Source organism: Carcharhinus amblyrhynchos, chromosome X, assembly GCF_965287045.1.
Source record: "Carcharhinus amblyrhynchos chromosome X, sCarAmb.v2.hapA, whole genome shotgun sequence".
Classification (NCBI taxonomy): domain Eukaryota; kingdom Metazoa; phylum Chordata; class Chondrichthyes; order Carcharhiniformes; family Carcharhinidae; genus Carcharhinus; species Carcharhinus amblyrhynchos.
This window is the reverse complement of record NC_137359.1, coordinates 9,443,827-9,458,730: the sequence shown is the minus strand read 5'-3', so window position 1 is coordinate 9,458,730 and position 14,904 is coordinate 9,443,827. Positions and strand designations below refer to the sequence as shown.

The window sequence follows — 14,904 nt, the reverse complement described above, 5'->3', positions numbered from 1 at the left end:
TGGACTGTGCTGAGTTAATGGCACGGTGGCACAGTGGTTAGCATGATGCCTCACAGCGCCAGGGTCCCAGGTTCAATTCTGGCCTTGGGTCACTGTCTGTGTGGAGTTTGCACATTCTCCCCATGTCTGCGTGGGTTTCCTCCGGGTGCTCCAGTTTCCTCCCACAGTCCAAAGATGTGCGGGTTAGGTTGATTGGCCATGCTAAATTGACCCCGGTATCGAGGATTAGCAGAGTAAATGTGTGGGGTTATGGGAATAGGGCCTGGGTGGGATTGTGGTCAGTGCAGACGTGATGAGCCAAATGGCTTCCTCCTGCACTGTAGGGATTCTATTCTATTCGGATCTCTGCCTTCGTATCAGGAGAGAAACAGCAAGCACTCCTACTTTTAATGCAGTAACCAGCATACATGTGTAGAATGGACCTTGGAGTGAGGTACTGGACAACTGTTGGCACCTGCGAGCCTGTATCCCAGAAGCTTCAAACAAGAAGAGACAAGGGCAAGAAAAATAGAAGCTGCTGGAAAATCTCAGCAGATCTGAAAGCGTTGGTGGTGGGAGAAACAGAGTTAACGTTCGAGTCAGGATAACTCTTCATCAGAGCTTCATCTTGAGAAAAGGGCAAGCATTATTTAAGGTGGCTAGATTCATACTTCATAGAATCATAGAATCCCTACAGTGCAAAAGAAGGCCATTTGGCCCATCGAGTCTGCACCACAGTGGCACAGTGGTTAGCACCGCTGCCAGAAACCCAGGTTCAATTCCAGCCTCGGGTCACTGCCTGTGTGGAGTTTGCACTTTCTCCCCATGTCTGCATGGGTTTCCTCCAGGTGCTCTGGTTTCCTCTCATGCTCCAAAGATGTGTAGGTTAGGTTGATTGGCCAGGGTAAATTGACCCTAGTGTTAGGAGGATTAGCAGGGTAAATATGTGGGGTTACAGGAATAGGGCCTGAGTGGGATTGTAGTTGGTGCAGACTTGATGGGCTGAATGGCCTCCTTCTGCACTGTAGAGATTCTATTCCAACTCTCTGACACAGCAGCTTATCCAGGACCTATCCCCGTAACCCCATTTATTTACCCCTATAATCCCCCTAACCTACATATTTTGGGACACTAAGGGGCAACTTTTTTAGCATTGCCAATCCACTTAAACCTGCACATCTTTGGAGTGTGGGAGGAAATTGGTGCACCTGAAGGAAACCCACGCAGACGCAGGGAGAACATGCAAAGTCCACACAGGCAATCACCCAAGGCTGGAATCGAATTCGAGTCCCTGACCCTGTGAGGCAGCAGTGCTAACCATCATGCTGCCCTTCATTCATCTTTCCTGGTTCATTCAATCGCAGAGGCAATATCCATCAACATTTTCAGGTGGGGTTAAGAACAAGTGGATAAGTGCTCTTTCTCTTTGCACAAGGTGTCCGAATCAGGCACTTAGCAACACGAGTGGTTCAGTGTAAATCAGAGGTTTGCCCCCAATCTCAGATAACACCAAGTAAATTCTAATGTCAGCGTGCTCTTGCAGCTTCCCTGACAAGCTTCGCCAATTAGTGTCAATTAAAACAGAATTCTGTTTTATTTCCAGCCTACTCAGGTCTCCAGGCAACTGGGTTGAGAACCCACCTCGGCTCTTTTCACGCGGAAGTTTTAGCAGCTGTCAGAGCTGTATCCCTGTCAGGTCCTCTTTTAAGGTCAAACCAAATAAACAAACTCAAATTAAATTAGGACAAAGTAAAAGGGGCAGCTCCCCAAAAGGAAGGGTATCCCTGTCAGGTCAGGATGCACTGAAACCCACTGTGCCCAATATACACACTGGCGTAATTCTGAGAATATTTCCATTTCAAACCTTTTGCTTCAATTTATTCAGCAAGGCCTTCAACTTCTGTTTTTCTTTTTCATTCAGAACAGCTGAAAAAAAAAGCAAAATCAAACAGAGAACTGGATTAATTAATCAGCTTTCAATTATACTGCGTCTAGTCTAACTGGAAAACAGTTCAGGGCAGGGCTGGGATGGTGAGTGAGGGAGAACGGGCACACAACGGGCATTAAGAGTTCAGCTACCCATTTATCAACCCATCTGAATCTGGTAACAGGTCACCAATGCCTGCTTAATGTCCCCCAGTGTGCAAACTATCGGTTTCATGTGGCAATTGCAACTGTTTTCTGCAGGGTGTGAGGGAGCAACAGTAAAGGAGATGCCCCTAGTTAAAATTTGATAGGTCTGCAATACTTACCAGATTATGTGCCAAGACTGGCATATGAACTACACCTTAGCCTCTACCAATGCCATCCTGTGACCTGCATTAAAAGGTGAAAGGGAATGAGAAACAGCCAAGGACACCTCCCTCTGGGCAAGCACTGGAGCCGAATTGCCCGGCTCAGACCATGAACAAGCAGGAAGTATATGAATTCAATAAAGTGGGAAGTTATGTTTCAGCAAAGCCAAGCCAGAATTCAGATGAGCCTTAATTATAAATAACCAGTTTCTTGGGCTTTATTGTGAAATGCAGAGCTGACTGTGGAAGGATCCATTACTGAGAATCCCCGAGGGAGCCTCTTAACAGTCACCTTTCCCCTGGTAAATGAGCAGAAACCTCGCAGAATCAATCCTGTGACTCGCATTTCAAAGCTTTCACTCACTGGTTGTTTATTGGATTGCAAAGAAGCCATAGAATCCCAACAGTGCAGAAGGAGGCCATTTAGCCCATTGAGTTTGCACTGATAACAATCCCAGCCAGGCCCTATCCCTGTAACCCCACATATTTACCCTGCTAATTCCCCTGACACTAAGGGGAAATTTACCATGGACAATCAACCTAACCTACACATTTTCGAACTGTAGGGGAAATCAGAGCACCTGGAGGAAATGCACGCAGACACAGGGAGAACGTGCAAACTCCACACAGACAGTAACCCAAGCTGGGAATCAAACCCGGGTCCCTGGCGCTGTGAGGCAGCAGTGCTAACCACTGTGCCACCCTATCAGGACAGGGAGAAGCGTAATCAGCGTCACTAAAGGGAATATTATTTGATCGGTGTTCTTAAATGATCAGCCGTGCATTCTGAGTGTGGTGAGTGACATTTGGCCTGCCTCGATATGGGACATGGAACTTGGGTTGTTGCAGATATGGTACATCTGCCTCAAAATGGCAGACAGGATCCCACAGAATCTCAAAATTCAGTGATTAATCTGGTGTGGTATTGAACCTGGAAGCTCCTAATCCTTGACCTACACCTCCAAGGATGACATTCATTGAGCTGGGGAGTGGGGGGAAAAACATCAGCCAGAGCTCTGATGTCCAGAGCCCACTATGCCAATCGCTGTGTGCATGTTCCCACCATCCTAATCCTGCTGCACACGTGTGGAAGTTGGAGAATAATGGGATCAAGCTGTGATTCACTGTGTATGTTAAAACGTCACTGGGACCTTTGAAACTTCATCTCAGCACAAGTCAAAGTCTTTCAGGAAAAGGAAGGAGGGGAATGAAAAGATAAAACTGGGAGGGTTGGGAAGAATCAGGATTACAATAATGATATTGATAAATATATTTGCATCAAGAAGGGAGCTGGAAAAGAGGTCTGTTTAAGAAAAGGAATGAAATCAGGTTATACCTTGAGATTCGATTCTTTTCATGAGCTTGAATTCTGTGTTGTTCAGCAATATTACTGTCTTGACTTTTGGTGGCCTTCCTTTGCCTCGCTTGATGTTTGGTTGTTTTTGGGCTCGCTGCTTGTTAGGATTTGGCGGTCGTCCTCGCCTGCCCATCATGGCTTTAATTCGTAGTGGGACTTCTTCTGCATTAAGCTTGCACCATTGCTCACCCTAAAAAACAGACAAAAAGACCAATCACTGCTTTAGAAGGGATAAACTGAAAGCTTTGTCTGTGGTGAGCTCCACATAAGTGTAACGTTGTTGTACTGTTTTTTATGGTGTGTTCGACAGCCCGAGATGCCAGGGGCTTGCAGTACCATTGGACTGGCAGTGGCAGGATATGGGCTCCTGTCAACCATTCCTCAGCTGTGGGGGCAGCAGCGCAGTAGTATTGTCACTGGACTGGTAATCCAGAGACCCAGGCTGCAAATCCGGTCTCACATGTCCCGCTACTGCTGCCAGCGAGAATAGAGAATTTGGCGTTCAGCCAAATTTCCATTCACCACAGCGGGATCGGAGAATTTCAGCTGCAGGTGAGGTCAGAGAATTCAGGCTCCAAAGTAATGCTCTGGGCACTTGGGTTCAAATCCTGCCATGGCAGATAGTGAAATTGGAATTCAATAAAAGTCTGGAATTAAAGTCTAATGATGATCGTGAAACCATTGTAAATTGTCATAAAAACCCATCTGGCTCACTAATGTCCTTTAGGGAAGGAAATCTGCCGTCCTTACTTGGTCTGGCCTACATGTGGTTAACTCTGAAATGGCCTACAAGCCACTCAGTTCAAGGGCAATTAGGGATGGGCAATAAATGCTTGGCCCAGTCAGCAATGCCCACATTCCATAAATGAATCAAAGAAAATATCCTGTTCCCAATCTTGACTGTTGTTAGGGAGAAATGCCCAGCTAAAGACAAATAGTTTCACAGGAGGATCAACAGGCAAATGAACCAACTCCAAATCTGCCAAGTAGGACTGCCCAGACAGACTCAATCCTGGGTGGAGGCTGGATTTCCACTTGTAATATTGCAGGATACAAAGTGAGGCACGAATGTCCTCTTTCCTTAAAGGCTCAAATTTTGGTTAAATTTGGAATGCTAAAACCTGAATGAAGACAAATAGAACAAACATTTTTTTGTGTTTGGGAACAAAAGCTTATACAAACCTCAGAGGAATCTCGTGCTTCAAAAAACTCTCCCACATTCATTCTGGGACTGAAACTGAAATGTTCCCGACTGACTTCTGTCACTGCATTTCGAACCAGGTACTGGAAAAGGAACAGAACAAAATTGCCATCTCTCATTTCCAATTGACAATGCGTGGGTTGACTCTGTGCCATTAAATGAAGGGTAACTAGACAGAATCTAGTAGGGTTAACACGTTTAACCTTTCATTGCTCAATCATTGCACTGTTTGAATTTTCACTAGACTAAGGACAAGGTTCCTACAATTTGTAAAGTGCCTAAACCCCTTAGGGGTTTAAAAGATCTTGTCACATCACAACTTAAAGCAAAATGGTCTGGTGATCTCACTGGGGAAGGCAGTCACTTGTGGAAAGAAATTGAAAGATTTTTCCATCGTTAACAGGGTTTTAAACAAGCAAGCACGTGACGAGTAAAGGAAGTATTCTAGCCACACAACACTGGACTCTTTAAAAGGACACAGCCTAATGTTAATCACTGAATGAGATAGCCTCTTGGAAAAGTCTTGCCAATCCTTGGGAGCACCATAACCAAGAGTGTCTCCCACTAAGAGAGCCCCTCCCATAGTGACAAGGGTGCCCACTGGGGCCAAAAGTAGCAGCAATGATGAGACAAGAAAGTCTGTACTAGTCAGCCAGTCCCACCTCCAAACGGAGGCAGGACAACACAGCAGTGGTGAAAATTTTATAAGGACCATCGTGGTGGCACAATGGTTAGCACTGCTGCCTCATAGCTCCACGGACCTGGGTTCAATTCCCGGCTTGGGTCACTGTCTGTGTGGAGTCTCCACATTATCTCCGTATCTGTGTGGGTTTCCTCTGGGTGGTCCAAAGATGTGCGGGTTAGGTCATACCAAATTGCCTCTTAGTTTCAGGGGGACTAGCTAGGGTAAATACATGGGGTTATGGGGATGGGGCCCAGCTGGGATTGTGTTCAGTGCAGGCTCGATGGGCTGAATGGCCTCCTTCTGCACTGTAGGATTCTATGATTCTACTGTAGTATCTCCCAGAGGCAAGTTATCATACGCTAGAAGGCTATTCATATTGTGCAGTTGCTTCTCTTCTTGATAATTACCTTAATAACTTCTGGAAACTGACGTAACCTCTTTCCACAGGGGGCGTAATATGTGGTTTCCCCATGCAAGCGGCTCCCAACAGTCTTTACTCTGATCTCACGCCTCCATCTGACAAATACAACATCTTTTATCATTTGGGAAGCAAAAATAGAATTGAAATTTATTCTAAAAAAGGCATCTCTCATGTTTCTTTTCTCCCCTTGAGCTAATGGCCTGCGTGTGAATCCTGAACTGTCCCGGCTGGAGGGGCCGACTGTGTGGTGGAATAAATTGGGCTCATCCTCTCTGGAGTTTAGAAGAATGAGAAGTGATCTCATTGAAACTTCTGAGATTCTGGGTGGGTTTGACAGGGTATATTATGTACACACACACACACACCCTGAGAGGTTGTTTCCCCATGACTGAGGAATCTAGAAACCTGGGGGCACAGTCTCAGGGTAAGGGGCCAATCATTTAAAACTCAGATGAGGGGAAAAACCTTCAGTCAGAGGATTCTAAATCTTCGGAATTCTCTACCCTGGGGGTCATGGATGCACCATCATTGAGCACGTTTAAGGCTGAGATAAGACAGTTTTCTGGTCTTACAGGCTGTAATAAGTCTTCAGAGGCAGAAGTCCCTTCACCAAAATCCCTTTATTTACAATTCCAACAGCTGTACACAGAGTGTGAGCAGTCAGCAATCTACCTTTGGGAGTGCCAGAGGAACTGACACTCCCAGTTAAATACAAGAAAAAGACTCCCTGATTGGCTCATCCATTGACTCCTTAATCGGGAGTTCATTTTCCAATAGGCCAACCTCAATGGTCGGTTGAAGTCATTACATAGGGGAAACAAGATAGTGAAGTTGAGGCTGAAAATCAGCCAAGAATGTATTGAATGGTGGAATAGGATCTGATGGTCCACTCCTTATCCTATTGCTTATGTTCTTATGACAGCCTAATAGATGACCTCTGCCCAAGTCACCCTTCAACTTACTGCTAGAGCATGCAGGAGAACGGTCCCTCCAAGGTGGAAGAGGTCCATCGCCTCTACTTCACAGGTTCAGACAGCCCAGGGGCAGGCCAATCCCCACCAGCCTCATGCCAGCAGTAACTCCCCTTCTGTTTCTATGGAGAAGTGCCTGGTCTCCTCTCGCCACTTCCTCAAGGTTGAGGTTTTAAAGTTGATGCACCAGCACCAACCTCAAGAGCAGCCATTTACATTCCTTTAATGCTCCATATTTAGTGCTATGGATATGGGGCGGTACGGTGGCACAGTGGTTAGCACTGCTGCCTCACAGTGCCAGGGACCTGGGTTCGATCCCCAGCTTGGGTCACTGTCTGTGTGGAGTCTGCACGTTCTCCCTGTTCCTGCGTGCATTCCTCCGGGTGCTCTGGTTTCTTCCCACAGACATGCTGGTTAGGTGAATTGGCCTTGCTAAATTCTCCTTCAGTGTACCCAAACAGGCACTGGGGTGTGGCAACAAGGGGATTTTCACAGTAACTTCATTGCAGCGTTAATGTAAGCTGACTTGTGACACTAATAAATAAGCACATATGCACAGAGAGCAGTGTGAGCACTTTACACTGCAGGGGAAAAGCCTGACATTCAGCAGGGCGGAAGGAAGTGAAAGCTTCATAAAGGGAAGTGTTTTGAAGGTGGCCTTTGGCAATAAGAAAGGGAGGTGGCAGGGTATGGCATTATGGAGGATGAGGAGATATTGCTTCACAAAACAACCAGTAAAATGGGGAGCAAGCAGCAAACGCATGAACAGCAGATACTTGTGGGAACATGTGGCTGGGGTACATTGCTCAGGTGGGGGCTGGGGTGCGATGGAGGTCACAGGACATCAGGATGCAAGAACGGGCACCTTAAAGTCAAGAGACTGTAGCAGAGAGAGTCAGTGCAGCTCAGCAAGGGCAGGAGCAAAGGCAGTCCAGGAATTTGTGCACAGCAACTCAGGCCACTCCAGGAGTTCTGCAGGAGTTGTAGTTTATGGTGAGTATAGGTGGGGGTCACGGAAAAGAAGAACGTTGAAGCAAAGCTATTCGTGTGGTTCAGGTACTCTGAAAGTGCAGTAACAGTCTTGAAATTAAAGAATTTGAGTTGGGAGGTGGGAGAAGGATGGGGTGGGGAACAGGCAGATAGTTTCATGAGGTTGATGAGCGTGAGACTGAAAAAGGAGAGCAGAGAGAGGATGATGAGAGAAGGCAAACTGTGTGGACAAGATTAATTTACTGAAAGTTGAAGGAGATTGGAGGGACAAAATAGGGAGGTGAACAATGAACGTTGAAATGGTGAGACCATGGAGGGTGATGACAAAGGTTGGAATGAGAGGCATTTGAAAGCTCTTTTTCTGAGATGGTTGATGATAGTTGGAGTTTGGAACAGTAAAGGATTTATTTAGTACGAAGGAGACGAGGATTGATTGGAGTAAACCATGTACAGTTCAAAGATGTGCAGGTTAGGTGGATTGGCTATACTAAATTACCCCTTAGTGTCCAAAGATGTGCAGGTTAGGGTGGATTGGCCATGCTAAATTGTCCCCTTAGTGTCCAAAGATGTGCAGGTTAGGTGGATTGGCCATGCTAAATTGTCCCCTTAGTGTCCAAAGATGTGCAGGTTAGGTGGATTGGCCATGCTAAATTGTCCCCTTAGTGTCCAAAGATGTGTAGGTTAGGTGGATTGGCCATGCCAGATTACCACTTAGTGTCCAAAGATGTGCAGGTTGGGTGGATTGGCCATGCTAAATTACCCCTCAGTGTCCAAAGATATGTAGGTTAGGTGGATTGGCCATGCTAAATTGTCCTTTAGTGTCCAAAGATGTGTAGGTTAGGGGGATTAGTGGGGAAAATACATGAGGTGGCAGGGGGTGGGTCTGGGTGAAATGCTATGTCGGAGAGTTGACGCAGACTCAATGGGCCAAATGGCCTTTTTCTGTACTGCAGTGATTCTATGATTCTATGTGGGTGACAGACATCTCCCATGTCTCAGGGCCACAAGTTGTCAGGTTTGTTGTAGCCATCAATGTGGACAGTGAGATTGAGGGATGAGGAAAGCAAGCATCAGCTGAAGTGGGGGAAGATGAGCTCAATGAGGCTAAAATAGTTCAGAACAAGGACAGCATGGAGATTGAGGGCACACAAGGGTGGAAATCATAGGTAAGTTTTAGGAAGTTGCTGAGGGCACGTGGCAGACAATAGGAACCTTGGAGAAGAAGTGGACATCATGAGGTGCCTGAACATGGAGAGGAAAATGGAAGAATGAGAGGATAGGCTAAGGTGAGGGCTGGGATATGCATGGCAGGTCAGCCAATGTTGAATTGGTGGATTGTGAGGTTGGGCAGGAAGGTGGCCAGCAATGCAGGAGGTGGTACCATTTGTGAGTCAGGCTTCACTCAGGCCCAGTATGGCATGTGTTTCGACAGGCAGAGGGTTGTGATGGTAGTGGATAGAGATGTTTGTGTTCACGAGAAGTAGCTGTGTTCAAAGGATGATGCAGAGAGGGAGGGCAGGAGATTCAATAAGAGAGAGAGGGGTTGGGAAGAAACACAGCAGCTGGAGAGTGATTCAGAAGTGCAAAAGAGGAAGAAGGAAGTTGGAGAAAAGTTTCAGACATTAATACTCAAGCGATTCATGGAAACGCGAGAAACTAGTATAGGGGCTTAACTTGCAGCTGAGTGTTTTTCAGTTCCTCTTTTGTGTCAATACTGTCATCAGGGACAATGGAGGGTACTTGAGATGCATTGATGGGAACGCTAAATAAGCAGACAAAGCTGACCGCATGCTGTCTAAGAACCATTAAGCTGTCAATCAAATAAGAGATAAACAAACTGGACTCAAATTGAATGGAAACAAGGCTTTTCACAGAGTTTGAAGGTATTTCAAAGACTTTTAGCTTTCTATGAAGGCTAAGAGACTTGGGGTAAATGTGGTGTTAGAAGAATGGGGCTGAGGGAACAACTGCAGAGAAGTGAATCCCGCACCCCCCCACCGTGAAAGTGACTGACTGCTGCCAGTCAGAAGACTTGAAAGCGGTTTTCACACACCTGCTGCATCCTGAGAGAAAGGGAGAAAGAGGAATCCCTTCTGCAGAATGGAGTGCTGCTGGGATTTGGAAGGCTGCCAGGGGGCATGAGAATTAAAGTGACCAGGTCAGTGACCAGATCAGTGTGATGCCCGAAATCACCATGCCAGGTTTCCCAGGGCTAGGAGGGGCAGTCTGTCCCGGGGGAAAATGCCAAGATCAACCCCCTTCCTGAGCCCACCCAACCTCCAGGACCCTTGTGGGGGCCTCGCTCTGGAGCCTGGCAGCAGCAAACGGACACATGGGCACTGTACTTAAATCCTTGGACCCGCTCGGGGTTCAACATGCCAGGTCCATGCTGGTCATGACCAGCATTGAAACCTGCCTGATGCAGGGAGGCACTGGGTGGAGGCTACCGAATGAGCCATCCAGCCCACTAAGGCTATTTCAATAAGGGATTTTACATCATTATCAGGCTGCCACCCACTCTGGACATGAACTTGATCGGGACCAGTGGGGCGGGACCAGTGGGGCAGGCCCAGTGAATCCCAAAGGCTTTTGCCCGGTGGAAATCCCATTTGTGGTCTGATGCTTGATTCAGCAGCGATCAGGATTCCCACATGTGAGTGGTGCCTGTTGGGGAGAGGAAATCCCGGGCTTGCCAGGAGGTTGAGACTGACTGGGAAAAACTGCTAAATGCCACAGTCAGCAAAGCTCAAAGTGGAGAGTTTATACAATAACTTGCACACAGTGACAAAGTCCTTTAAATAGAGGCTTGAGACAGACAGCTAGCGTCTTGGGTCAGTCTGACATTTAATGTTTCAGGGTGACAAAACGATTGAGGGAGCCCTAGGTTTAGCTGAAAGGCTGCAAGGTCCAGAATTAGCTCAAGAGGTTGGAGGGTGTGGAATTGACCAGATGATTGGAGGGAGACTGGTGTCGCTTTGGGATTCAGAGCTCTGGAACGAGCACCTGGGACTTGCACAGAGGTCAGATAGTCCGTGCTGAGCAAATTGAACCAGGGCAGCAACACCAACACCAGTGGGAGATCAGCTCTGACCAACACCAGCAGGAGATCAGCGCTGACCAACACCAGCAGGAGATCAGCTCTGACCAACACCAGCAGGAGATCAGCGCTGACCAACACCAGCAGGAGATCAGCGCTGACCAACACCAGCAGGAGATCAGCTCTGACCAACACCAGCAGGAGATCAGCGCTGACCAACACCAGCAGGAGATCAGCGCTGACCAACACCAGCAGGAGATCAGCGCTGACCAACACCAGCAGGAGATCAGCGCTGACCAACACCAGCAGGAGATCAGCTCTGACCAACACCAGCAGGAGATCAGCGCTGACCAACACCAGCAGGAGATCAGCTCTGACCAACACCAGCAGGAGATCAGCTCTGACCAACACCAGCAGGAGATCAGCTCTGACCAACACCAGCAGGAGATCAGCGCTGACCAACACCAGCAGGAGATCAGCGCTGACCAACACCAGCATGAGATCAGCTCTGACCAACACCAGCAGGAGATCAGCTCTGACCAACACCAGCAGGAGATCAGCGCTGACCAACACCAGCAGGAGATCAGCGCTGACCAACACCAGCAGGAGATCAGCGCTGACCAACACCAGCAGGAGATCAGCGCTGACCAACACCAGCAGGAGATCAGCTCTGACCAACACCAGCAGGAGATCAGCTCTGACCAACACCAGCAGGAGATCAGCTCTGACCAACACCAGCAGGAGATCAGCTCTGACCAACACCAGCAGGAGATCAGCGCTGACCAACACCAGCAGGAGATCAGCTCTGACCAACACCAGCAGGAGATCAGCTCTGACCAACACCAGCAGGAGATCAGCGCTGACCAACACCAGCAGGAGATCAGCGCTGACCAACACCAGCAGGAGATCAGCGCTGACCAACACCAGCAGGAGATCAGCTCTGACCAACACCAGCAGGAGATCAGCGCTGACCAACACCAGCAGGAGATCAGCTCTGACCAACACCAGCAGGAGATCAGCTCTGACCAACACCAGCAGGAGATCAGCTCTGACCAACACCAGCAGCCCAACCTGGATGCAGCTTTTTTGTGCAGACTAGTTGCAAGTAGAAAGATTTTCTCATTTAACACCTTGTTATTTCTGAATCTTGTGGCAGCAGATTCCTTTGGGGCATTTTGGCGCTACAGTAACTCACTGCTATGGAGTCACATCATCCATCACTGTATGACACTGGAGAAGGATGAGCAGCAACCTGAAGGAACTATTGCAACAATTTCATTGAAAGTGCGGCTGGGAAGGATTACTGAGCTTGTTACACAGGAGCAGCATGAGGAATGCTGTCTCTGACAGCCAGATGGCATTGGAGTTTGGAAATTCATTCCAGAGCATGTTCATCAGAGACGTCTCAGCACAAACATAGTTCTCCCTCTCACTGGAGGTAGCCTTATTCTGGCCAGGATGATCTGACCTTGTCTGCGGCCAAGATTATCCGATCCTGCTGCGGTGGAGAGAGATTTGTCTGAGCGCCAAATTCTCCGTTCTCACTGGCTGTGGTAGTGGGGCGTATGACAGCGGAGAATCCTGGCCTCTATTAAAACACAGCAGAAGCTGCAACTGGTGCGCTGCGTTTGGGCTTAGCCATAGAGAGCAGGAAGTCTCAGAGGTGATTCCTGGTCTGTTCACTGCCCTCAGTCACAATTTGCTTCAGCAGTGCAATAAGTCACTGTGCCAGTGAGGCAGTCACAGCAGGCCTGTTCCAAACCAGTGCTGTCGGTGATGAGTTCCATTGTAAGCAGATGATCAGTAAAGGTTGAAAGGCAAGAACACACTTCCATTTTTTTTGTGTGGCTTTAATGGCCTGGCTGTGCCCAAATAGCTGAATACCTCTGTGATTATCCAACTGAATAGCAGTGTGTATGTGGTAGGAAAGTAACATTAAAGCAGAGAAACAACTTTTTAAAAGGAGGAGTGTTTTATTTTGAATGCATTTACATAGACATGGCTTTCTCAGAAATGGAGTTGCAGAGCAATGGGTTACATCTCAGGGGGGTAGAAAAGCTATGACACAACAAAGCAAAAAAGTCAGCCAGAGGACTGAAAATCATTATCCTGACATCCGGGAAAGCAAAGGAACCGCAGGGTCCACACGGCAAGATCCTGTCAGCTACCCCAGTTCAAGCTTCTTGGACATTCAGGCCAAATGGGATCGAAGATACAAACCGGTGAGAATCAGGGAGGTTATGCACGGATGCAATCTTTTGCCTGAGAATCAAATGGGAAGTGCTGGAGTATCCGCTATCATCGATAACATCAGCACAAGGCAGCGAATGACTGCGTCATTCTGATAAAAGATCAAGACAGCGTGGGCTCTCACCAAAGAGCATAACTGAAGTCAGTTCCCTTAGCTGGTGTTACTAAACCATCCAGACCGGTGTTGCCTCAAGTTCAATGCCTGATTTGCGCTGAATCACCTGATCTTAGCCAGGGATCCGGCAGGGAAGCAGTGACTAGCGTCAGCATTCGTGGACTAGGGGAAATAAAAACATCAGCTCTTGCTCCTGACGCTATGCAGTCAGCCCTGCTGAAAAATATACGTGATTGTATACTGCGTGAGAACAGGGTTGGGCTCAGCTGCGATGGGCCACTTGGTAAAATCATCTGTTTCATATGTAACGTTGAGGCCAAGGCATCGAAGATGGTCATTTACACGAGAGATCCGGGAGCCATATCTCAGCACGTGTCAGTGCCGTTAAAAAAAAGCAGCAGAGGAAAAAAATGAGCATCCAGAGTAAAGCCACAAGCTGCGTCAAAACCAGAGCAGGATCTCAGGGGTTTTGCAGACAGAATGAAGGAAGAGAGAGAACTGTGGGGGTCACCAACTACTGTGTAACACTGTTATCAACAGGTATGACTTTGGTCAAGGAGTAAGCACCTCGAGTGGAGACCACACCCTTTGGACTTGCAATTAACATCATGTTTAGCTGACAGAGTTGCACTGATCGTAAATATATTTCATAAAAACAGGAATTTCATGCAATTGTGTGACTCAATGGTCTACAATTAGCGCAGAGAGGAAATTTGATGATAATAATGCATTTATATAGCGCCTTGTTCTGTTGCAATGGCTCAAAGTGCTTCGCAGAATGAATTATTGGGAAACAATGACAGCTCTTCTGCAGAACACAAGCACATTCCGAATGGCACCAACAAAAATTCTGATTATTGATGAAAACAGTAGAATTAGACAAATAGAGAACCAGCTGCAGCTGACACATAACACTGGAAGGAAGCCCAAAAGATCAGAAGCGCCACGGTCACCTTAACTTATTTGCTCCATAGAATAATAAGAGAAGTTGAATGTAAGCAACGTTACAGAGGTGAAGCTTTTGGAGTGTTAAGAAAGATCTGGAAACAAGAATCAATCCCATTCTCATTCCAGACCTACAATGCAGTGCGCTACGTTGCTCTAGCATAGGAACAAAGGCTTGTTACTTTTGACCAGAGTCACCTCAAAGAACCTTCGAGATTGAGTGGCAACAGTGAGCCACAGGTTAAACTGTCAGGGAAAGAGTTGGAATCAATGTCCCAGATAATCGAGCCTAAGAAATCGCCACGTTTAGTCACTCTTAGAATACCTGTCCAGACTTCTTCAGAATAAAAAAATACTCAAGGCCAGACTGGATGCAACGATAGAACCATCAACGATATCGGACGTGTTTGCATCGAGCTGGAAGAGTTACAAAACTGAGAAAGAGACCATGACATTTACAGTTGGGGATTTCAGTTGGTGCTGAAATGAACAACAGGTTGAGATAGCGATCCACACAGTGATCAAATTTGCTTTTACCAAAAACCTCCCTCCAATGCGAGTTGCTCTCAGTTGGGGCTGCCTGGGGCTTCCTGAGCTTTTTTAGCAAACGTGTTACAGGCTCCTGTATTTGACAGCCTTAATAAACATCAGAGAAAATT

At 47.3% G+C, this 14,904-nt stretch overlaps 1 protein-coding gene across 1 annotated transcript in view; it reads right to left on the bottom strand.

The window, feature by feature from the left end:
- The window catches only part of LOC145361944 (bromodomain adjacent to zinc finger domain protein 2A-like), a 143,019-nt gene that overhangs the window by 48,702 nt on the left and 79,413 nt on the right, over nt 1–14,904 (bottom strand). Inside the window, 4 exon segments of the mRNA XM_080217934.1 lie at nt 1,844–1,905; nt 3,610–3,820; nt 4,813–4,914; nt 5,924–6,032. Of these exon segments, the coding sequence (XP_080074060.1) occupies nt 1,844–1,905; nt 3,610–3,820; nt 4,813–4,914; nt 5,924–6,032 (484 nt within the window).